The following is a 25,290-nucleotide window of genomic DNA, read 5'->3' on the forward strand; positions in this document are numbered from 1 at the left end:
TATTGCTTTGTTCACTGATCTTAACTCTTCACTCAGCCTAAGAACAAGAAAAGCAAGATTGAGGCCTCTGCTGTGAAACTAACTCCTAGGTAACAAAGTTAATAGCACTGCTCATGATTATCTAGAGCAAAGGCAAGATAAGCAGACAAGAGTTATTTCCTTCAGTGCTGAAGCCCCAGAGCACAGAGGCACCCCATTCCTGTGGTGAGGGTTTTAGCAGGAATTATACCGTGTTGCATAATAACCGGCTACCAAGTCTTCCACTGAATAGTAAGTTAAATCATTTAATCTCACTCTTTTCCTCTGATCCTTCATCTGTAAACTAGGGGTTAATAGACTATGTTGTGAGATATAATGAGTTAATACATATAAAGTGCCTACATATGCACGGTAAAGCAAGAACATCATAAACATTAGCTATTATTATTTGGTAGGAATTAGTCGTTTCAGTTTCAGCATTGCCTTTCCTTTAGGGTTTATTGCAATAACTATATGACTTAGGAAAGGGGTGTATGGAAGGCGGGAGTTTGAAACCGAGGGACCGCAGGAGAAGCTGATACTAGCACAAAACGGCAAGGTCTATTGTCAAGCCCTGAGAATAAACTTTAGCATGGTAATCAGAGCAGAATCCCAGTGGCCACAACTTCCCTACAAAGCCGCAAACACACAAAGCAGGGCGCTCAGAATCCAAAGGCAGGAGACATCCCGACCCGGAGAAGCCAGAAGGGGGCCTCAGCACAGACGTTTACGCCGCTAAATTCCCAAGGAGTTGGCTCGGTGGCCTCCACGCTCCGAGAGACGCCTTTACCCTGTAAAGTGTGTCTGTGCTTCTGTACTGCTTGGCTCCCGCAGTGGTCCCGGGTGGCGGTTGGCGTTCCCACCAGCCACACCAGTACCCCGGACCGCAGCCGCAGCCAGCGCGGCGAGAAAGAGCACCCAAGCTTCGGACCTCGGGGGCGGGGCTTGCGCGGAGGCCGCACCCCGCCGTCCCCATTGGCTGAGGCTGCCCGGGGCCGGGGTCAACGCGCACCAGTCCGAGACCCCCGCAGCTCCGCCCCAACGCTGATCCATGCGGAGGAGAAGCACAGGTGGGTGAGGATCGAGCTTCTGTGCCCGGGAAGCCTCGTCGGGGGCCATGGGAGGCCAGGTGAGGCTGCCACCCGGAGAGCCCTGCCGAGAAGGTGAGTGTCTGCCCAGAGCCGGAGGATCTGGCGTTCAGGTGGCGAAGAGAGCGGGCGGGCGGTCCCGGGTACTTGTGGAGACCAGAAAGGGATACGCCGACTCTTCACGGGCTCATTCATGCATTTATTCGTTCAGTCATTCCGCCAGTCAGCCGGTCAACAAGTATTTATTGGTGCCTACAATATGCCAGACTCTGTGGGGATGCTTGAGTCGAACAAGACATACGTGGCTCCCACCCTGGTCCGGAAGAGAGATCCATGTAAAATACGGAGAGCTGAGGGTCGTGACTGGGTAATCAGGGTGCTGTAGGAAGACTCTCAAGTCTCATCTGAAAAAGACGCTTCCACTAACTCGGACTCACTTCCAGAGTCCGTGGTCGACTTCACCCAGTGGGCAGAGGGCGTGCCCGCGGACCGGACAGGAGTCCAGTCTTGCGTCCGGCGCTGGCTTGGCGAGGGTCAAACACAGTGCAGGGTCAGGCGCCCAGGACCACCCCCCGCCCCACCCCCCGGGGGAGGGCTCTGAACAAACCTGGGCTGCCCACCTCTCTCTTCCTTTGTGATGAAAACGCCTCCAACCCCAGTACCCTCGCGTCTGACTCGCTGTGGCTGCTTAAGGCGAGAGCAGGACAGAGGAAGAGACCGGGAACTGGGTGCACTCATTTAGGTTTCCCACTGCTTTCTAGTCTGGGGTTTCAGCCGCTCCCTGCGTCGTGTAAACTCTTAGGGCGCCACCCCTTGCCCTGTGCCAGGTGTTTACAACACTCGCAGGCTTTCTACAGTCTCAATACCAAAGGCGCGCGTGAGTCCGGATAAAAGTAGGGGCACGGCTGCGGCGGCGGGGAGTGGGCGCGGGCGGACAGTGTGTATCATATGAAATGACAGTTTTCAATTTTTACAGAGTCCAGAGAAAAGCAGATTTCTATTTTACCCGGTAAGGATGTAAAGAGGGAGGGGCCAGTGAGAGGCGTGGCAAGAACTATCTTTCCAAAATTGCTGGCAACTTCCCCGGGTTTTCTCTTCTCTTGGCTCTCCCAGTTTATTCCTTGACGCGGAGAGTTGTTGTTGTTTTAAGGGGGGAAAAGGCAGTGAACCAGTCAAAACTGTGCCACCAAGAGAAAGAAGGGACACAAAGAAAGAGAAAAATAACTGAACAATTCACAAACTATTCAGAAGTTGAGGTTTTGGAAGTGGTTACTAAGGCAGCTGGATCTAGAATTATTTCCTAGACAATCAGTCAGTCATTCTTGTCTAAAGAATTCCTAAACTGGTAAGTCAGACTGTTACTAACACGTCCACCCTTGTTTACCCAAGGATCTGTAAGTAAGGAGGATGTGTGAATTACATCCAATTGTTTGAATTTAGGGATGATTTTCCTGCTTTGCTCATGCATTAAGTTCCAACAAGAAATATTCAAGCTCCATGCTTAATACCTGGGGTTAATTAACTGTGGTAATTAATTAGGTGGGATGCTAGTGGGAAAGACTTGAGAGAAATCAGAATCCTTCTTATCAGTAGTGGGAAGAGATTAGGCTTTGGCACCAGTCTTCTCAGCTATGACGGCCTCCTTGTCTTTCTTCATCTGTAAATTGGGGATAATTCCTACAGTTTAGAGTTTGAGGAACAGATGCAGATGGGATTACACATGAAGCACACACTTCAGAGCCTGACATGGAGTAAAGGCTCCATTTTTCATTTGTTCATTTATTCAAATGACAAGAGTCCCATGTGCCAGACATTGGCCTAAGTTCTAGAATAGAGGGATTTGCAAGACAATCTGGTCCTAGACAGTCTGGGTCTAGAGGCCCAGATAATTGGTTTTCATAATTAGCAATCCAACCAAGCACAAAATTATTTGAGCCTTTGTTTTTTTCTGTAGGTGTCCATCCCCATTCTCTGGCCTCTTGGATGCAGTGGTATACATTAATAATTCTGAGATTTTACTCGTTAAAAAAAAATCCATATTATAAACATTTCTCAAAATTCCACCAAATGCACATAACTTTTATCAGCAGGACAAGTTGCATTTTCTACGTAAACTATAGCTTCTTTTATGTTACACTAAAAAAGATTTTCTCCAGATTTTTACAGGACGATTAAAAGCAGAAGTTGCTTTTTACAGGACGATTAAAAGCAGAAGTTGTTTTTTCAGCCTTCTGTAGATTTCCTAAGTGCTTTAAGGTATTAAAGTGCTTTAAGGTATTAAAAATTCTTCACTAAAGGTTGTTCAAAAAGCAATATGTTATTACTTGCAGCAGTTTATGTAGGAAATCTGATGGTCAACAGTCCTCATAGAGTATTTGACCTCCAAAAACACTGACAGTGGGACAATCTTGTTTAGAGATACAAATTTTTAACTTTATAAAAAATCAACAGTATCTGCTCAAATTTATTTGGGTTACTTGAAATAATGTGCTTCTTGCCCAGCCCTATCAGAGTTCATATGTAGATATATCTGCTAAATATATCTGCTTGATTTCCAAATTTACTCAAACTTATTTCTCATTCTTACCTGCTCCAAATTTGCTCTAAATTATTTCTCATTCCTATTCTACTCCCCTTATTCCTGTTTTTCTGTTCATTTTCTCACTAACATTGTCAGTTTCCATGAGAACAGAGACCTGTTTACCTGTCTTGTTGATCACTGTCTCACCAGTTCTTAGAACAAGACCCTGGCACACAGGAAGTGCTCAATAAGAATTTGTTAAGTGTTGCATGAATGTATACTTAACATGGTGCCTTGCATGGTAGGTGTTCAACAACTGATTTGTTGGGTGAATAAATAAAATTGATATATGGATATACGATGTTGTTACAAAGCCATAATTAAGCTGTAAGAGGAAGTCTGTTTGGTTGGCAGTATTAAATTGTATGATGGAAAGTGAGAAATTCCTTTAGATTGGAAAGGCAGAGAAGGCCTTTCTAAGAAAGTGAGAGCTCAGTGAAGAGGAGTTAGGCATGCCAGCCGCTACTAGCACTAGTAACAAGTAAAGGCTACTTAAAAGCTTTAAGGTGAGAAGGAATTTAGCCTATGAAAGGAAGAGGGGAAAAAATTAGGGAATGAGGTTACAGAGAACGCTGGAGGCCAGGATTCTGGAGGCCCTTGTAGACTGTGGTGCGGATTTTGGATTTTTTCTGAATGAAAAGGGAAGCCATTACAGAATTTTGCAAGGAGAAATGACAAGATTGGACCTACTTATCTAAAAGCTCATTTCACCTGAGCTTGTCCCCGCTACTCTTTGACCTCATCTCATACTATCTCCCTTCTCTCACCAGCCAGCCTGGCTGGTGCAGTTCCTCCCACCCCCTCAAGCAAATTCCCAAGTCTGGGTGTTTGCATTTACGCTTAGCAGAGAGGTTTTTCCATTCAATGCTGCTTTTTAAAAAAAATACTCCTTCATGCGGCTTTTACTGCTTTCCATGGCACTCAACATATTCTGTAGTTATTAGTTCACTTGTTTATTCCCCTCCCCGTTAGAATGAATGTAATAGAGCAGGAATTTTATTTTACTCACTGTTGTAACCCCAGCTTCTAAAAAATGCCTGACAGATAATAGATACTCAATAAATATATATTGAATCAAAGAATGAAAAAGACAACCAGTGTTTTTTCAGAGAATGAGAGAGAAAGAGTAATGCAATGTAATGTCAGAGATGAGCAAGCTTTAGAGCATGTAAAGCTTTTTTTTTTAAGTCCAGGATTAGGAATCTAGACTGTTATAACTGCCATGAAAATTCATGGGGAATTAAGCAGGGGAGTGATATAATCTGATTCACACTGGCTGATACTTGGAGAACAAACTGTAGGAGACATGAGAGATTTCATTCACTCTTTCCTTTGCTAATATAAATAGGCAGGTGTATCAGTCACCTATTGCTGTATAACACACAACCCAAAACCCAAAGGCTGAAAGCAACAATCATATATTCTTGCTTATGTGTCTGTAGGCCAGCTGATGGTTGACTAATCTAGACTGGGTACACCTGGGTGTCTCTGCATCAGGCTACATACCCACCTGGGTTTGGCTCCTTAATGTGGGATAAGCTTAGGTCTGCTCCATATGTTTTCATTCTGGGATCAAGCTGAAGGGGCAGCAGCTGCTCAGGGAAGCTCTATTCCTGAAAAGTACAGAGGTGCAAGAGAGTAAAGCCAACCATAATACCAGGTGGTAGACCCAACCATGTAAGTACATTTGAACCCTCTCCTTGTATCACCTCTGCTGATGTTCCATTGGCCACCAATTCACTCCCAGCTGACATCAAGGGAAGAATACTCTGCCCTCGTCGGGAGGGGTAAGGAAGTGACTAATTGCTGAATAATAATCCAAACTAACCAGTAGAATGGATGGTGAGACAATGATTTTCTCAAATTGGAAATATCTTGCAGTGATTAAAAATGTAGTTTTATATAGTCACTGATTTCTCAGAAACCAAGATACCGATACCCTATTCCATGTAATAATTGGACTATATATATTATTATTCTCTGTAGACAAATAGGACTTGAAAAAATTAAAGCATTTCATCTTTGTATAAACAATAATAAATTTTAACTGACTCTATTTGTACTTTATGTTTTTACTTTTCTGAAATAGAAAGAATAGTAGCCTGGGAATTGCTACCAGGCCCTGTTTGGGCAGTTACATGACTTTGGCAAGTCACTTAATATCTTGGCCTCAGTTTCTTTAAAATGTCTTCCAGCTACAAGTGCCTATGAATTTAGAGCTGGTCCATCAGCAATATTTATGAGCTACCAGGATTATAAGTAACTTACTCTGGGAACCAAGATAGCTTATGATGAAACCACAAAATTAAGGAAGGGGTCTTTAGAATCATCAAGTCCAACTCCTTCATTTTAGAGGTGAAGAAACTGAAACCAAGAGTGATGACTCAACTTGCCCAAGATTACAGATAATTGGTAATGGAGCTAAAGGTGGGAAAAGGCATATAATCCTATAGAAAATTTCACTTTGTTTTAAAATTTTTAAGTTGTGTGTGTCTGTAAGGAAACATTCACACCCGTACATAGAAGATACATATTAAGTTGAATCATATGAAACTGCTATTTATGTAGGGTCAAAAATTGTCAAATATCATCAATTTCATTTGGTTTAACGTAATTGAGAACATTAGCAGCACTGTTTGTAAAAGCAAAAACACTGTAAATTATCCAATGTCCACCAACTATAAAATAGAAAAATTAATGGTGAGATAGTCATGCAGTGGAATTCTATAGAACTGTGGGGAAAAAACCAAACCTTACAGCCAGAACATCAAGATTGATAAATCTCAAAAACAAGCAAGTCACCAAAGAATACATACTATATGATTACATTTTTAGAAGGTGCAAAAAGAGGCAAACGAAACACTTTATTATTTAAAGATATAATCTTATAGGGGAAATCATTTTTTTAAAGAAAAGGAATATTAGACAGAAAATCAGGACAGTTGAAACCACACGGCTTTGCGGAATCTTAGTTCCACCGTCCGTGAAAGCGCTGAGCCCTAACCACTGGACTGCAAGGGAATTCCCAAGTTGTTATTTCTTAAAATGGGTGGTTGATACATTGGTGTGTATTGAATTATTTTTTTCTTTATAACTGACGTATATTTCCTAAATCTTAATTATCCAATATTTAGAACAATATATAATAACATCAAAGAAGTTACAACATCATGCTGTTTGCTGACAGGAGTGTAAATTGGTACAGACACTTGAGAGGGTTATTGACAGTGTCTATTAAAATGAAAAATAAAGGGGAATTTCCTGGTGGTCTAGTGGTTAGGACTCCGAGCTTTCAGTGACGAGGGCTCGAGTTCAATCCCTGGTTGGGGAACTAAGATCCCACAAGCCCGGGCAATGCGGCCAAAAACAATAATAATAATAAAATAAAATAAAATGAAAAATGAGTAATGTAATAAATTTTCTGTGTTGAAGAAGGTTTGGATTAAACTCTGGAGGATTACTTTGCTTACTAGAATCATAAGAAGCCACCTCTGATTTTGAGATATCTCTAATTCCTCTGAAACCTTCCAAAGTCCCTGCCCACACGTTCTGCTTCATCCATCTCTCCCCTCCTGCCCAGCACCACTCCACACCCACCAACCCGCCAGTCACTCCCTCCTTCAGTCATACCTGCTGTGGGCTCCCTCCTTAATATGCTCCCCAAACATAAAACAATTTAAGTTCTAAGGTCAGTAACTAGACAAGATTTTTATTACTTTTTCCTGCCATAAAACTTGCAGCATTGGGACTTCCCTGGTGGTTCAGTGGTTAAGAATCCGCGTGCCAATGCAGGGGACACAGGTTCGAGCCCTGGCCGGGAAGATCCCACATGCTGTGGAGCATCTAAGCCCATGCGCCACAACTACTGAGCCTGCGCTCTAGAGCCCGCGAGCCACAACTACTGAAGCCAGGGCGCCTAGAGCCCCTGCTCTGCAACAAGAGAAGCCACCGCAATGAGGAGCCCACGCAGCACAACGAAGAGTAGCCCCTGCTCACCACAACTAGAGAAAGCCCGCGCGCAGCAACGAAGACCCAACACAGCCAAAAATAAATTTAAAAAAAAAAAAAAAAGATTATTTTAGTGTGTGTACTTTAACAGGCAGTATTTGAGGACTTGTGTGTGTGTGTGTGTGTGTGTGTGTGTGTGTGTAATTACTAAATACAGAGAAGGGTTTCACGTTGGTAAATGTGGGTAAAAAAGATCCCATATGCCGCGGAGCAACTAAGCCCGTGCACCACAACTACTGGGCCTGAGCACCACAAATACTGAAGTCTGTGCGCCTAGAATCCGTGCTCCACAACAAGAGAAGCCACCGCAATGAGAAGCCCGCGCACCGCAATTGAGGGTAGCCCCCGCTCGCCACAACTAGAGAAAGCCCGTGTGCAGCAACAAAGACCCAACGCAGCCAAAAAAAAATAATTAAAAAAATTTTTAAGTTAAAAAAAATTTTTTTTAAGTTTTAAAAATTTTTAAACTTTTTAAGTTAAAAAAAATACCTTGCAACATTAATGTCCGCTTACAATGAGAACTTATAAAAGGCAACAAAACTTATTTGCACTCCCTTATCACCTTCTGCCTCCACACCCCCTAAAATGTTGGAAACATTTTGCTGTGTCAACAGCTCAGAAAGAATATTGTTTAATTGGAATGAGGTCCACCCACACTGTTTCCAGAGATAAAGTTTTGGAATGGTTATGTTAACTACATAGTAAGTGACGCTAATGCAGCCATGGAGTTTACTGGACAGTCGAGTCAGATGTTTTCCCAAGAATTCACGTAATCAAACTCTTACTACCAAATATTACTTTGCACTCTTAGGGGTTGGATGAGATGAACAGTGCCTGGGACAGATTGCTAGATGCTAGCTTATGTGAAAATTTGCAGCAATTCTTACTAAAACAACCAGCCTGAACAATTCCTCAGTTACCATAGAATATCCCTGAAGTAATATAATTCTCTTTGGAATATTTAGAAGTTTTGTCCCAGAATTTATCCTGTATCACAGGATCAAAGTTGGTTCATTTTCAAATTACAGAGATAAATGAAATAGTAATCACGAAAAGACTGAATTCAATTATTTTACCTTTTGCTAGCCCTGAACTTTACGGTTGTTTCTCAACTGTGTATGTGGTAAGATTCACATAACTTCATAATGCTTTGCCCAGGAGGCATAGATCCTGTTTTTAAAGTTTTGTTTCTAAGACATCATTTAGTTGTTCATGTGCCCTCTTAAGATTTTTGAGATGTAAAACTGATTTTCTTTTTTCACTTAATTCTAAAATTGTAGTTGATTAATTTTTCTTTGCCCATTTTTGTTTAAGGTAAGTCATGCTAGGGAAATATGCCTTTTAAATGGAACAAAAAAAGTTGAGAAGATGGTCAGAAAACCTAGTCACGGTGTCACCTTGTTTGCAGCTTTTTGAGTGGAGAATAGATTATAAAAAGTTTCTTAGTGTAAAATGTTTTTATTCTGTGTTTTAGTATTTAGCCTCAAAAAAAAAAAAGAAAGGCCCTTAATAATGGGTCTGGTTCAGTGGATTTACATGCTCATTTGAATCCTATTCAGGAAAAAAAAAAAACCTCCTGATATTTAATTCATTTGTCTATTAGATTCTTTTTTTTTTTTTTTAAGGAGGAAGTGAGTTAGTAGACCTGCAAAATTATTCTTTTTAGGAAAGTGGTCCAGAAAACTAAACCCGCTTTTAAACATGTTTTCTGAAATGAACAATTCGTACCCCACCAAGTGGGATAGCTCAGTTTCCTGTAACATGGTGATTTCTAGACCCACAGGGTTGCTCTGCCCTTTTCCACCTTCAGTCGCCACATATGCTGCTGCTTTCCTGGAGACACACTGATGGCATGAAGGAGAGAAGTGGACATTGTAGGGCTGTGATGAACCGCTGAGCCCAAGCCGGGTCTGAACAGCTCCAGGCTGCTCCAGCAGGCTGCTGCTGGCTGGAGCAGAGAACCGAGTACTGCTAGATCTTCCATTTTATGAGAGGAATCCAGACTTTCACGTGAAGTCTCGCATATTTGCATGATAACAGCTCAACAACTTTGCAGACATTTTGAAGAACCTGTGTGAGCCCAGCTGAACCTGTGAGCCCGTGGACCACGTGCTGGAGACCGCCCATCGGGCAGTAAAAAAACAGTGTGTCAGTACCGCCCACTCAAGTTTCTCTTTCTTGGAGAAAGAAAATAAAGATTAGTGTGTCTCCCTTTCGTCGGTTGACATTTCCCTCTTTCCCTTTTCCAGGCTACGTGCTGTCTCTGATCTGTCCGAATGCCTCCCAGGCTTGGTGTGAGATCACACGTGTGTCACAGCTGCTGGCTTCTCCTGTCCTCTACAGGGACCTGAATTCCAGCATAACCAACTGCAGCATTTCTGCAAATGCAGAGAACAAATACAGTCTTTATGTGGGCCTGGTACTGGCAATAAGTTCCAGTATTTTTATTGGCTCCAGTTTCATCTTGAAAAAAAAGGGCCTCTTACAACTGGCCAACAGGGGCGTTACTAGAGCTGGTAAGAAATGGATGCAGCTAACGAATTCAAGTTTCTAATTGCAGAAATCATCCTACTGTAAGACCACGGTGCTACAGGAATAACATTTCACTGTCTCTGTCTTCACCCCTATTCCTGTTCTTAGCAACTGTTCTCAGCAGTTTCCAGGATTGAGCCAGTTGTGTCTCCTTTAGGGTGAGACTAAAATGCAAGAGGTTGGGGTGTGGGATGAGCTCTTCTTTCATAGCCTTAGTCTGAGATTCCAGGATTTAGTCAGATCAGGCGACTCCCCTGATTAAAACACATCAGTGGCTTTTCTTTGCACTCAGAGTAAAATCCAAACATCCTTGCACAGTCTCTGACCTCACCTGCTGCCTAAAATGGCCTGTGCTACCTCTCTAGCTTCATCTTCAGCCTCCTTCACTATCGTGTGCTTTTCTCTGGCTCCTGGAATGTACGGAATTCTCTCCCACCTCGAGGTCTTTTCCTTTGTCTGCAGCTCTCTTCTGCCTGACTGTCATTTAGCTGACTCATCCTTCAGACTTCAGCTAAACTATCACCCCTGCAGAAAGGCCTTCCTCGACCATCCTCTCTGGGGAGGTTTCACTCACCTCTACCCCTGCTATTCTCTATCACTGCACTAAGGGTTTCCTTCGTTGTACTTGGAATAACTTGTCATTGTACATTAATTGTCTATTTACTTGTTGTCAACAGGCTTACTTGTTTGACAGTAGATTCACAAGAGCAGGAACGTACCCTAGCATAGGGGTTGGCACCCAATAAGTATTGTCAAATCAGTAAATGGATTGCAGTAGAGTTAGGTTACTATTTGTAGTGACATTTCAGAAGCTGTGTAGCTCTGCTTGGCTATCCTTCATTAACCATGAGTTTTCTATTCATTCTTATCAAGAATAATGTCCTAAAAGAGTTAAATATCGTTCTAAGGTTCATAGGGGAAAATAAATGGCTATGAATTGTGCAAACAAGTTTATAAAAGAGTACTATTGAGGGGACATAGATAAAACAGTTTGGCATTAACAAAGATAGACAAAATAATAAAAGATAATTGAAAACTTATATAAGTACATACAGCAATTTAATATACAATTTTTAAAACTGGCATTTCAATCCACTGGAGAAAGGATTAATTATTCAATCAAAAGTACTGAGACAACTGGCAAAAACTAGAGGAGACAAATGTGAGAGCTTTACTTTATACCATTTGGTAAAATAGATTCCTCATAGTTTAGAGTTAAATTTAAAATGAAATATTTTTTTAAAAAAAAACCTAAAAGAAAGTCTTCCTAAGCATAAAGATAAAGGAAGAAACAATTCTATATAAAGGAAGAGATTATCTGGATTGACCCCCCACAAAAAAAAAAAATCCTACATGAAAACACCTTTAACTGAAACTAAAAAGGAAATGACATGTGGAGAAAATTTTCAAACTATATGACAAAGGGTAGTTAAGTCACAATATACAAAGAGTGATTATAGTCGATAAGAAAAAGATAGGTACATAACAGAAAAAAGGCAAAACACATAAACAAGGAACTCACAGAATAAGAATTGTAAGTGGCCAATAAACATACCTAAGTAAATGTTACTTCACTAATACCCAAAGATATACCAACTATATAACATTGAACTCCTGGGTTTTACCTACTATTTTAACAATATTTGGTTTTTCTTTAAAAAATAATGCCCTATGTTGGTAAGGGAATTTGGGAAATAGATAGCCCTCTCAAACATTGGTGGAAGCAATATAAATGGGTACAAACTTTCCTGAGAGCAATTTGGGAAAGCTTAAAAATGTTAATATCTTAAAATCTAATAATTCTACCTCTAGGAATTTGTCTTAAGAAGCGAACGAAGCTACAGTACTATAATCAAAACAGTGTTGTATTGGCACAAAACAGACATATAGATCAGTGGAACAGAATAGAGAGTCCAGAAGTAAACCCACACACCTACGGTCAATTAATCTACAACAGAGGAAGCAAGAATATACAATGGAGAAAAGACAGTGTCTTCAACAAGTGGCGCTGGGAAAGCTGGACAGCTACACGTAAATCAGTGAAATTAGAATATTTCCTCATACCATATACAAAAATAAACTCAAAATGGTTGAAAGAGCTAAATATAAGATGTGACACCATAAAACTCCTAGAAGAGAACATAGACAAAACATGCTTGGACATAAATCGTGGCAATATTTTTAGATCAGTCTCCCAAAGCAAAAGAAATAAAAGCAAAAATAAACAAACAGGACCTAATCAAACTGAAAGCTTTTGCGCAGCAAAGGAAACCACCAAAAAACTAAAAAGACAACCTATGTAATGGGAGAAAATATTTGCAAACAATGTAACCAATGAGGGGTTAATATCCAAAATATACAAATAGCTAGTACAACTCAATATCAAAAAAACAACCCAATCAAAAAATGGACAGAAGATCTAAATAGACATTTCTTAAAAGAAGACATACAGATGGCCAATAGGCACATGAAAAGATGCTCAGCATTGCTAATTATTAGAGAAATGCAAAGCAAAACTACAATGAGGTATCATCTCACACTGGTCAGAATGGCCATCATCAAAAAAGTCTACGAATAAGAAATGCTGGAGAGGGTGCGGAGAAAAGGGAACCCTCCTCCACTGCTGGTGGGAATGTAAATTGGTACAGCCACTGTGGAAAACAGTATAGAGTTTCCTTAAATAAAAATAGAGCTACTATATGATCCAGCAATCCCACTCCTGGGCATATTTTCAAAAAAGACGAAAACTCTAATTTGAAAAGATACATGCACCCCAATGTTCAAAGCAGCGCTATTGACAATAGCCAAGACATGGAAACAACCCAGGTGCCCATCAACAGATGACTGGATTAAAAAGATGGGGTATATAAATACAATGGAATATTACTCAGCCATAAAAGTAAATGAAATCTTAACATTTACAGCAACATGGATGAACCTAGAGAATATTATACTAAGTGAAGTAAGTCAGACAAATATATGAAATCACTTAGATGTGGAATCTATAAAATAATACAAATGAATATATATACAAAAGAGAAACAGACTCACAGACACAGAAAACAAACACATATATATTATATATACATACATATATATATATATATATGGTCTCATACAGGTTAAATTAATAATAATAATATATAATAGACCAGATTTTAGACTATTCAATCATTAAGGGCTGAGAAAGTATTTGTGATATTAAGTTTTTTAAAAACAGCATATGAAATCATATTTTAATTTTCCAATTTGGTTATTTGCAAATTTTGTAAGGAGAAAGTCATAAATAAACATGGTTAACTGCTTTGCAACATAATCCTCACAGCTAACATATCCTTTCTAGCTTAACTATAACAAAATCAGATAGGTCAAGTTCACAGCGTTAAGTATATTAAAATTGGTGAGAAAATTGCAATTTCTAAAACAATCATAACAATGACTTAAGCTCACAAATTACAGAGCGGGAAGATAACTCTCTGAATATCTTAGGAAAGGTTTTTGTCCTTTTCAGTAGACTAGACAAATTCAATTTCATGGTGCCAAGGTAGAGAATAAGTAGAATCCAGCTGGCCAATGCTGGCTATTCTCTCATTGACTATCCAAAATCTCAAAAGCTCTTATGTCAACCATCTTCATCCCTTTGAGGTCCTCCTTAGGTACCAACCTAATTTATGATTTATGGTTTTCTGTCTTTAATTTTTTAACTGTGGCTGAAACAAAGTATTTAGGGCTTATAATACTCTATGTCCATATCTGAATGGCATAAATATAGTGTGGATGAAAAATATAACCTGCCATATCAGTAAACAAAGGGTGTTGCCAACATCAGGCCATTAGCCACTGCAGCCCCTAGCAGACAGTGCATCCTGAGGCCGTTCAGGATGGAGAAAACAGGATACTGGCCCTAGATAGAGAAAGTGCACATCAAAGGAATGATTTCAATGAGCCCAGACTCTTGCATCTTCCCATACATAGAAAAGTGCTAAATTCATTTTCTTGAATTAATGGTAATCTTTTGATGTTCCAACTACCTGTTTTGTTTGTTTGTTGTTTTTGCAAAAACTCCTATATATCCTGACTCCTCCCTTACTTATTCAGGGCAGTTGCTCAGAGCTGTCTGAGAGGCTGCCTCCTGGGCTGAAGTCCTCAGCAAGTCCACCGAATAAAGCATAATTCTCAACTTTCAGGTTGTGCATTTCTTTTCAGTAGACAGTAGTAAACCTGATGACGAAATAAAATTTTCCTGCAAATGAAAAAACTGACTTTGTGTGAAATCAAAGACAATATAAAAAAAGATTTAGAAGATTTCTAAATGGAAGATTTACTGGAAATGACCAAGTAAATAAGCTAAAGATGAGATATACTGACTAGGCCTTAAGCCTTGTGTTTTCCAACCATACTCCGGTACCTTTTGTAGAAGTTAATTCCTCAAACCCTCTTCCTCCACTTTAGAACTTAATTTCTATTTGTATCATTTTCCTAGGACAAGGTGGATATTCTTACCTCAAGGAATGGCTCTGGTGGGCAGGATTACTCTCAAGTAAGTCCTTAATGCCGAGAATAGTGTTTGCTTGTAAAATGATAAAGTACATGCAATTGTTCAAATTGATTAATTTAGCTAAGTGTTAAGGATGGCATTTAAGTCTAGAAATTTTTGTGTGGGCATAATGTCTTACATATAAAATAAATCACATGTATTTAGAATTAAGTTTTACTCTTTCTCCCCCCCACCTGCACATTCTCAATACTGTTTTGGAATGCAAGTAAAAAAGTTATTGTCTGGAATCTTATATTTTATCACAAACTTCTCCTTCTCTTGTATTTTATTCCCCATAACAATTGAGGAAAATGCTTCCCTACCACATTTTCCCAGCTCCTAATTCAATATGTGACTGTTCTCGCTGCATAGAGTAGGTACACTTTCCTGGCCAGGACCAAAATATGGATAAATGAAAGTCCCCTTGGACTGCTTAGCTCTGAACAAATGGAGAGAAGATGAAGGTTGCCAGCACTCTCCTTCCTCCTAGACTTGCCCTGAGGATTAAATGAGACTCTGTATGAGGTGAAAGCACTTTCTAAACGCTAATGTGATGTCCAGTAAGAAGGCAGTGTATCGCCCTCAGGCACTTTTGCAGATTTATACCTCCCTCCTAACTCCTCTGAACTTTCTCAAATTCCAAGCCTGAAATTTCCAGGGAAAGGACTTCATAAATTGTAGTTTCACACTACTTCCAGCCATCTCTGCAGCCAAAAGCCTTAAAACTTCCATTGATTTTCTTGTACTAAGTAAGACATTTCAGTATTTTTGAGATCCTGTTACAAGAAAGAATTGGATAACTTTTCTTTAATAAATGGTGGTATCTAAAAGGCTTGTTACCTGAAAACTGGGTTTATCTCTTGATGGGTGTCAAAAGACACAACCAAGTCAGAGATTGGGAGAAGGAAGGATTTATTACTTGCAGCAAGTAAGGGGAACACTGGGGATCTTTCCCAAAGCAGTGTCTTCCCAAACAGCAAAATTAGGAAAGTTTTAAGCTAAAAGTACATGCATATTCATGAAGGGGCTTAAGCAGAGGAGAATTCAGCATAGAATTGGGGCAGAGGCTGACAAAATCCAAGCATTAACTGATGGAAGTCACGAGGGTCAGAAAAGGTCAACATCAGGACTTCCCTGTGGTGCAGTGGTTAAGAATCCGCCGGCCAATGCAGGGGACATGGGTTCGAGCCCTGGTCCAGGAAGATCCCACATGCCGTGGAGCAACTAAGCTCGTCCGCCACAACTACTGAACCTGCACTCTAGAGCCCTCAAGCCACAACTACTGAAGCCCACGCACCCTAGAGCCCGCACACCGCAACTACTGAGCCCACACGCTGCATCTACTGAAGCCCGTGGGCTCTAGGGCCCGTGTGCCGCAACTACTGAGCCCACATGCTGCAACTACTGAAGCCTGCGCACCTAGAGCCCATGCTCCGCAACAAGAGAAGCCACCAAGAAGCCCGTGCACTGCAACGAAGAGTAGCACCCGCTCGCTGCAATGAGAGAAAGCCCGCACACAGCAACGAAGACCCCACACGGCCAAAAATAAATTTTAAAAAATTTAAAAATAATAATTATAATACCTTAAAAAAAACAACTTCTAAAAAATAAGTGTTATATATGCTGGGGAAGCACCATGGTTCAATTAAGAAAAAAAGAAAAAGAAAAGGTCAGCATCATCGTCCCTCGGGTTCAAGTTGATCTGGTGGTTGAGGGGACTTAAATTCTGCAAAATAGCTCAAGGAAGTACTTCAGGCTAATCTTTACCATTGACACAGAACTGGGAGTCTTTACAACTGATTTATCATCTTTGCTGCTGTTACTTCTCTCGCCTGATAACAGTTTGTTCTTTTGTTCCCTTAAGATCATTAATTACTGAGACCTGTTTGAGGGCAAGCATTGTGGCCAGGCTTAGATCAAAAAAAGGCTTAGTCCTAAAACGGCTTCTCTTATGTCAAAAAGCTATATCTGGTTCTTTTCTCCGGGGATCCCATACCCTATCTGCTTACAGGATGGTGAATAAAAATAATTTAAATTTGTATAGCTTTTTCAGCTTTTAAGGTGTTTTTCACATCTGTTTTCTTACTTCATTTGAGTAAATGTTGTCAGGGACTGTGCTGGGAAGATTCCAAATAAATATTTGGATCATTCTTTCTCTTTTTTTCTCTCTCTCTGTCTGTCGTACCTCTCCACCCTCTACCCACACAATAGAATGAAAGTAGAAGGAGAATATTATATGGCTATGTTTGTAATTTTAGTCTCACCATGCACAAAGTTTCTGCCAGTATTGAAGAGTGAAAAGCACAAGTCTTCAACATCAGAGATTTTATCTAGTGACAAACATACAGTACTTTAATTATGAAATCAGTATTTTCCTGGAAAGCTGTCTGTAATGATAAAAATATAAATAATGAAGTATTCAAGAAAACATGTCGATCTAAGAAAACAATGGAAAGTTTTATTCACACCGAACTGAGGATTATAAGCCGGGAACAGCCTCTCAGAAACAGAACTGCTCCGCCTGTTAGAGATCAAAGCACAGTTATAAGTTCTTGAGACAGGGGGCATTAAATGCCATCTAATGGACAGTTTACGCAATCCAGAGCTGCACTTACAAAGAGAGTAGTGGGCCCTTATGAGGTTAAGAAGGAAGGTCATCTCCTAAGGAGGTCTGGTTAATGCAGACGCACAACACACACTAAAGGGGAGGGAGGAGGCCCAGATGGGCCAAAAAAGAAAATTATGTTTCCATTTTTCTCATCTTGCCATAAAGTATGAATTTCATTTCATTACTTACTATTCTGAGAAAACTACCACTGTTGCTCTGAAGAGAGCAGTCTCCTACCGTTCTGTATGTTTCTATTTGTTTTATGATATTTTAAAGCTGATTACTCCTGTAGATTTGGCAGGGGCTGGGGTCGGGCTTGGGGGGTGGAGTGGATAGCAGCCAGAGGGAAAAAGAAAATGGGTGCTGGTGTCTTTTATCTGTTCCAGGAGCTCTCTCTACAGTGCGTCTGCTTGGCACGGTTGACAGCGTGAAATGCTACATTCTGTGGGCAAGCATTCAGTTGTGACCCATGAGAATAATTTGGCCCCAATTCAAGGGCCCAACTCTTAGAAAGATGTTCCCTCACTCTAGAAGTTAATTGCATCACACTATCTTATGGAAGCCTGGAGTTCCTCAGATAAGGATTCCAGGAGCATGTTGTTAGGACTTTCAAAGAGCTGCTTGGATATCCTTGAGCTGAGATACTGTCACTTACTTGTAGATCGTCTGCAATCCAGAGGTGCCAGACTACACAGGCCCGTGGTAGGCATCTCTGCCTATCCCCTGCCTAGACTATACATCTCTAGAAAGCGTTTTAATTTTACAAGCTGCTTTATTGTTAATTTGCACAGCAGTAGGTATTCTTGAGCAAACAATCATTCTTACTTACTCCAAAGCTACCTCTTCTAGATTTCATCTGAGTGACCACATATGTTTCTGGTTCTAAAGTAACTAAAAACTTTATTGAAGGTCATTGAAAATAGATATTCCTCTGTCGCCACTTTTTGCATTAATTGAGTTTGTATCACCAGGTAATTACAGTTTATCCTTTTAATACCAAACCTTCCCCACCTTCCCTAAAAGAAGTTAAATTATTCCTTTTCATTAGACATATGAGTGTCTGTGGGATAAGAGACGACTGCTTTGCATGTATCAGTTGTTTTTCTCATAGGAGCAATAAGCCTGTCTTTTATATTAATGCTGCTGCTTGCTTTCCAGTGGGAGCAGGCGAGGCTGCGAATTTTGCAGCTTATGCTTTTGCACCTGCCACCTTGGTCACCCCACTGGGCGCGCTGAGTGTTCTCATAAGGTACGTAAGCAATAAGGAACTTGGCTTCTGTGGGATTTTAATACCATGATAAACTTAACCCACAAGAAACAGATGACGAAGCATACCTCAAAACAGAATTTTGAACATTATAAAACTAATGTGAGAAGACTATACAATAAAGAGCAGGAGAAACAGGAAATAGATGGTCTTCCCGCAAAACACAGAGTAATTGTGCGTTTTCTTTGTGACGATGCAGTGGAGCCAAGCAGATTTTTTTTCCCTCTCACCTGAACAAATTGCTGCAGCCCTTTTAATGCTTTCTGTTGTCATAGTGGCTAATGACCGTAGTTGTCAGAGGACTTTACAAAGCATAGTGTTCGGGTTAAATTTCAACTTTCACTAAAACTCTTGCATTGTCTGCTGGATACTTGTGTTTGGAGATATCTTAGTTTCTTTTAGTACTGGAAACAGGAGTCATTTTCCTGTCAATAAAAAGTGGATCTAACATTTCTGAGTTGGTCTTTATTATGATTCCAAATGAATGTGTTCCATGAACTCTTTTATTTTGTAACTAAGCAACTGTTTTGTTTGTTGTCTTTTTCTTTTCCTTTTATCTCCATTCATTACCAACCTCTAGAAGAAAGCTTATGACTAAGGCTACCCACTTCTTTTCACCGTCTTTGTAGGATTGTTGTGAGAAGTAAGTGAGTCCATACAGAAAGCACTAGAACACTGGCTACTAGTGAATGGTAGATATCGGTAGTAGCACTTTTTGCTGAGGCTGCCGTCCTCATCAGTGGCCACGTGAGAGTGACTCGCAGAAAGCACCTGGTAATTGACCATAGTCTTGGGTGCAAATGGATACTGATAATGCCCTGGTGGGAGTGCCAGGGCATCAGGAGAAGGGGCCACAGTGGACCTACTGGTTGAGCCGCAGGATGGCATCTGTGTCCGTGGTGGTGCCAACCTAGAACTTCCTGAGGCCATGGCAACAAGGTAGTGGGAGCAGTGAATAGGTGAAAGTATCAGAGCAATAGCAGCCGGTCAGGAAATATTTTAATATTTTGACAACCCATACGGTTGTACTTGTGTGTACCAGGTAACTATTGGCCCTGAGCAGAGTAATTCTTCTTTAGGTATATATCGTTCTTTGAAGCTTTCATGAGCACACATGTTCTAAATGTGTCATGCCAGTAAGATGTAAAAGTTCTTCCATTTTGTTTGGCTTTACCGGAGAAAATGGGGAAATTCAAAATGAATTGAGTGGGACCTCTTAGAAGGTCATGGGAAGATTACAGGTGTATAGAATGCCTGTTATAACTTTTTAACTATAAAAGCAATTAAGCAGACTTGATTACTTGTATTTTTCTAGATACAAATTTAGTAATATATAACGAACTTCACACACAGAAAGGAAGGAAGGGAGGGAGGGAGGGAGGGAGGGAAGGAAGGAAGGAAGGAAGCCAGCCAACCAGGGTTTTCAGCGTCACGTAGCACATTCCAATCAGTTGATTGGGATACAGATTGGTGCGCACTGCAGTGCGACGTCTGAGCTGCCATGGAATCCAAAGGTAACTGAACAAGAGTGATTTTTTTTTTCTTCTTCCAACAGTGCACTGTTGTCTTCCTATTTTTTAAATGAGCACTTGAACATTCATGGGAAAATAGGCTGCACATTAAGTATATTGGGGTCAACTGTGATGGTTATCCATGCCCCACAAGAAGAGGAAGTTGCTTCTCTGCATGAAATGGAAATGAAATTGAGAGACCCAGGTCTGTGATTCAACCAAAAGAAACACTTACTCAAATTCTGCTCCACTTTCTCTTCTCATCAAATGAATTGGTAATAATATTGTAATAGGCTTCCTAGAAGCCTAGTTGTGGGTTGAGATGCAGTACAGTTTGACCGAGTGATACCAGTCTTCTGAAAATGTGGCACAACTTATTTTTGTGTCCATGCTTCCCCTCCACAAAATGAAAGGAAGAGATGGGGATAGAAAAGGGAAAAGACTTATACTCCAACCCAAACTTTCACATCTTTCTCCCTCTGAAAATAAAAAGTCAATCAGACAATACCCGCTGTACCTCATAGTGTTGTCTGTGAGGTTCAAATGATATGTCTGTGAAAGTCCACTGTGAAATATTGAGACATGCAGTAAAATGTTGTTGTTCCTGTTTTTTAATTTAGTCTCATGTCTCTTTCTAAAACACCTAGGCTCCTAAACTCATGACTAACAAGATTTCAAAAACATTTGATCCTATTAGCATTTTCTGAAGTCTAATTCTTTTCTCCTCCTAACAGGATTTATCTCCTTTGCTGTGATCATAACTGTGATCTCCTTGGTGCTGATTCTGATTGTAGCTCCCAAGAAAGGACAGACCAATATATTGGTCTACATTTCAATCTGTTCATTGATTGGAGCATTTTCAGTTTCTTCTGTCAAGGGCCTGGGAATTGCCATTAAGGAACTACTGGAATGGAAGCCCATTTATAAGCATCCCCTGGTCTTTGTTTTGCTGGCTGTACTCGTGCTTTCAGTGACAACACAGATTAACTATCTCAACAAGGCACTGGACACCTTTAACACATCTCTTGTGACTCCCATTTATTATGTGTTCTTCACTTCCATGGTAGTAACTTGCTCCGCCATCTTATTCCAAGAATGGTATGGCATGAATGCTGGAGATATCATCGGGACTTTGAGTGGGTTCTTCACCATTATCAATGGCATCTTCCTTCTGCATGCTTTTAAAAACACTGACATTACCTGGAGTGATCTGACATCCACTACTCAGAAAGAAGTCCTCTCTCTGAATGGCAATGAAGACAAATACGTCTTACTAGAGAATGTAGAATGTTCAGCCCCAGGATTTGACGATGACATTACCTTGTTTAGCAGGACTGATGATCAAAGTCCCTAGAAACCCTGAACTTTAACCGCTAAGAGACACTTGGAGAGGAGAAGGAATACCTGATTCTTGGAACAACTATTAGGAAAGCTGGCATTTTTAAAGTTCTAACTAATAATTTAGACATGAGGCCAAATAAAAATGCCTTTATTTTTGGCCATCAAATTTGAAAATCAGGGCTTCCCTGGTGGCGCAGTGGTTGAGAGTCCGCCTGCCAATGCAGGGGACACGGTTCGTGCCCCGGTCCGGGAAGATCCCACATGCCGCGGAGCGGCTGGGCCCGTGAGCCATGGCCGCTGAGCCTGCGCGTCCGGAGCCGCAACGGAAGAAGCTGCAACAGTGAGAGTCCCGCGTACCGCAAAAAAAAAAAAAAAAAAAAAAAAATTTGAAAATCAAAGTTTTGATCCTCCTCCAGAAGGCTTCTGCTGTTTTTCATTTCTGCAAACTTGAAATATCCCCTAAGCATGAACGAAGTCAAAGAGTTAGATAACTCTCAGAATAATAATCTCTTTCTTCTGGTCACAATATGTTTGGTTCTGCCTGGTGGCTCTTCATTTCTTTGGCCGCTATTCTTAGTCTCTCAGTAATTCACAGGTAAACACAACTGTGTGCTGATAAGCAGAATATCAGTCACCATTCTCTAATGAGTCATAGTTTCAAATTATTAAAACTGAGAAGCGAGATCACTGATGCCTCCCACCTTCTACAACTTCCTTCTTTCTAAACTAGGTAGCTAACGGGTAGAGTGTTAAAGAAAAAAATAGACATGTTGGAAATCTGCTGCTTGGTGGGCTAGAGTGTGTAACACACACATGCCCATGAAGGGCTTATAAATTGTAACTTATTGAGGAGTTTGAGGAGAATAGGAAGGCAAGTTAACTTCTTAGAAAACTCAGGGAATACTACAGGAAAATACCTTTTCCTATTAAAGCCTACATAAAATTTTCCTATCTCACTCCAGGTGCATGGCAGGAGTAACATTTTTGGTGGTCTCTACCGTTTATGGATAGATTAATCCATTAATCTTTTCTCATTGATTTAATGGAAAAGAAATTAGCTATCTTATTTCTAGACTAACTTATTTCTCTCAAAAAAAATCCTAACCAAAAAATTATGACATTAAAAACAAACAAAAACTCTTCAGGTTGACTGGATTATTCTCTTCTAATGTCAAATGTTATTAGTTTTGTTTGTTTGTAATCTACCTCAAGTCTATTCTGGGTAATAATAGTAGATTCTTTTCTTCAGAATTCTATTAAAGTGACTTTAGCATTTCCCCAGTTCGGTTGAACTGTGATTGATTTTCACGGTGATGACCTGAGATGACTGCAAAGCCCTAAAGTGCTGGCATAGTCTCTTCAGCATAGTTTAGTGTTGAGTGCAATTCAGTGCATTCTAAACTTTTGAAAATTGATAATCTGTGGAAGATTCACGGGTTGATACCTTAGGTCAAATATATGTTTACTGTGTTGATTGCTGTTTCACCTTAATTGTATATCAGATATATAAGCTATGAACACAAGTTTGTACAAAAAGTATTCTCTCAAAAAGCAGTGTCTGAAAGTTGTAGAAATTCTTTTAAGTTTCTCTTTTTCTGTTGAAAACTCTGTTGATTTCTCCAGGACACCTTCTTGGTGAGGAAATTAATAGCACCCAACCTGAGGTTGGGGTAGTCCTCCACTCGACTGTATCTTAGTGTCAGATATTTCTTCAACGTCACCTGTTGACAAAGCTTTGCCCTTGGTATATTGTGCCCAGGTTAAAGGTTCTTGTAACACAAGAACCCATGTGTACACTGGGTTGGAAAATGAACTAGTGTTGACACATACACCCAGGAGAAAGTCTGAGAAAGAGCTAATGAGCTGAAATCTGTTGAGAAACAATGAAACATTTGAAAAACTCTAAAAATCTCTGGTGGGCATATGCATTGAAAAACTAAAATGTTGCAAATCCGAAACCCAGAGTACTTTTTCCCAAATAGGAAGATGTTGTCTAAGGAGGAATAAAATGCTGGATCCCTGTATTGAGACTAACTGTGTTAGTCTTAACTGGTAGTCTCATATGTATATATTTTAATATGTATACTTTATCTCACATAGATACCTTAAGATTTATTATGTGAATATCTGTACACGTCATTAAGGATCACAAAGCTGTCCTCACACAGCCAAATAGAAAGCTTTTCCTAATTCTATAAACATAATAGTTTCATTTTATTTTTCAACTTACAATTTTATTCTTAGGTCAGTGGTTAATGATTTTATTTCTAGTTCAGATTTCAGAATGTTCATAAAACCCTCGATTTGGCAACATGCAATTAAATTAACATTTTTGTTTTAAGAGTACGAAATCAAATACATATATGTGGAAAGCACCCGCATCATGCCTGATATTGAGGCATTTAATACAATTTAGTTCTCTTTGAATCAACATTTTAATTCTCATAGTCTCAGTACTATATAGGTAAGGACCATTAGTTGCTAGTTTTCATATATTCTTTTTCTTTTTTCAATTTGTGTTACCTTAGTTCATTTTTAATAATCCGAGTGAAAATGAATTCCATTAGTATACTATCTCAACAATGCAAAATGATTCTGACAAAAATATTTTATTTTTCCTAATAAAACCAAACTAAATGCGATCTTCACATTCCAACAAAACTTTGTGGAAAAGTACTTTATATGAATATATATGAAATATTTTCAAATGTTTCAAAAAACTATGATCATGAAATTTTCTATTTTCAAATGTTTATAAATACTGTTCATTTTAGAAAGTTTACAACTTTTAAACTAATGTTTCTGTATGTTTTTCATTTGCAATCAAATAATGTGGTTTAATTATGCTTGTTGGAGTTCAGTTTTGAGTTTCTTGAAGTTAAGCTTACGTAAAGGCAAAAATACCCCTTGAAATTAAAAAGAAAATTCTGAGATTTAAAAAAAAATCTGCACTTGTTTAATGCTTTGTCATTTTCGTTGAAATTAAAATCTGTTTTAGAAAAAGGCTCTCCACAAAACCATCTCCTGAACAAAAGGTAGGAGACACTATCTTATCTTTTGATAATTTTATTGAACAGTCAGTGTAATGAAATCTCCCCTCAGTTCAGAAATTTAAAAGAAAAAGGAGGAGGAGGAGAAAAAAGCATTATAACAATATTTGGTAGCATTGCATTACATGAAAATTTACATTTGCAAACCCTCAGCAAATTTCCTTCTAGCCCCATTAGAACTTCAGTATTGAGCACATCACCATGACTTTATCAGTTTTCCCTGTTCTGACTTGAATTCATGTTTGAGAATAACTCCCTCAGTTGTTTCTATGGAAATGAATTGTCTAGGGTACAGAAGGCCTCTTTCTTACCTGTGTCTGTTTTGTAAATGAACAGAAATAATTTGCAATTCCCTAAATCGCACAGTTACTTAGGATCAGAATGAGGACCCAAATCCAAGTCCCTCAAACCTCCCAGACTACCCACTCCACGGAATGTAGGCACATCTAAGGAGGCCTTGGTGGAGCACATCTCAGCAGAGTTAGAATGAATGACAGCTTCCCCCAGCAAGCTGTGTTAGTGTATACCAAACATTTCAGTACCCTAGCTGCGGTGTATAGGAAGCCTCCAAGAGGTAAGCTTAGGTTACAAAGAGTCTTAACTTTTATCTATAACAATGAACAACATATGTTTCCCAATGAAAGCTTTGCTTGAAAAAAACAAACAAAAAAAGTTTTTTGAGAGAGCCGACTACCTGAGATACCTTTTCCTACTTTGGTCACAAATCACAAAAAAACCTTTCTTCCTGA

The 25,290-nt window shown here is 39.8% G+C and overlaps 2 protein-coding genes across 2 annotated transcripts in view; one reads left to right on the forward strand and one right to left on the reverse strand.

The window, feature by feature from the left end:
* Positions 1 to 409: 409 nt before the first annotated feature.
* NIPAL1 (NIPA like domain containing 1) lies at positions 410 to 24,417 on the forward strand. Its single transcript, XM_079921098.1, has 6 exons — positions 410 to 1,181; positions 9,945 to 10,211; positions 14,711 to 14,767; positions 18,531 to 18,621; positions 20,195 to 20,355; positions 20,885 to 24,417. The coding sequence occupies exons 1-6, from the start codon at positions 1,136 to 1,138 to the stop codon at positions 21,502 to 21,504; spliced, it is 1,242 nt and encodes a 413-aa protein (XP_079777224.1). The 5' UTR covers positions 410 to 1,135; the 3' UTR covers positions 21,505 to 24,417.
* TXK (TXK tyrosine kinase) overlaps positions 4,549 to 25,290 on the reverse strand; it is a 93,987-nt gene continuing 73,245 nt past the window's right edge. The window contains exon 15 of the mRNA XM_079921097.1: positions 4,549 to 5,300. Coding sequence (XP_079777223.1) covers positions 5,295 to 5,300 — 6 coding nt within the window. The 3' untranslated portion in view covers positions 4,549 to 5,294. The remainder of the gene's footprint in view (positions 5,301 to 25,290) is intronic.

Source organism: Stenella coeruleoalba (assembly GCF_951394435.1).
Source record: "Stenella coeruleoalba genome assembly, chromosome: 4".
NCBI classification, from domain to species: Eukaryota; Metazoa; Chordata; class Mammalia; order Artiodactyla; family Delphinidae; genus Stenella; species Stenella coeruleoalba.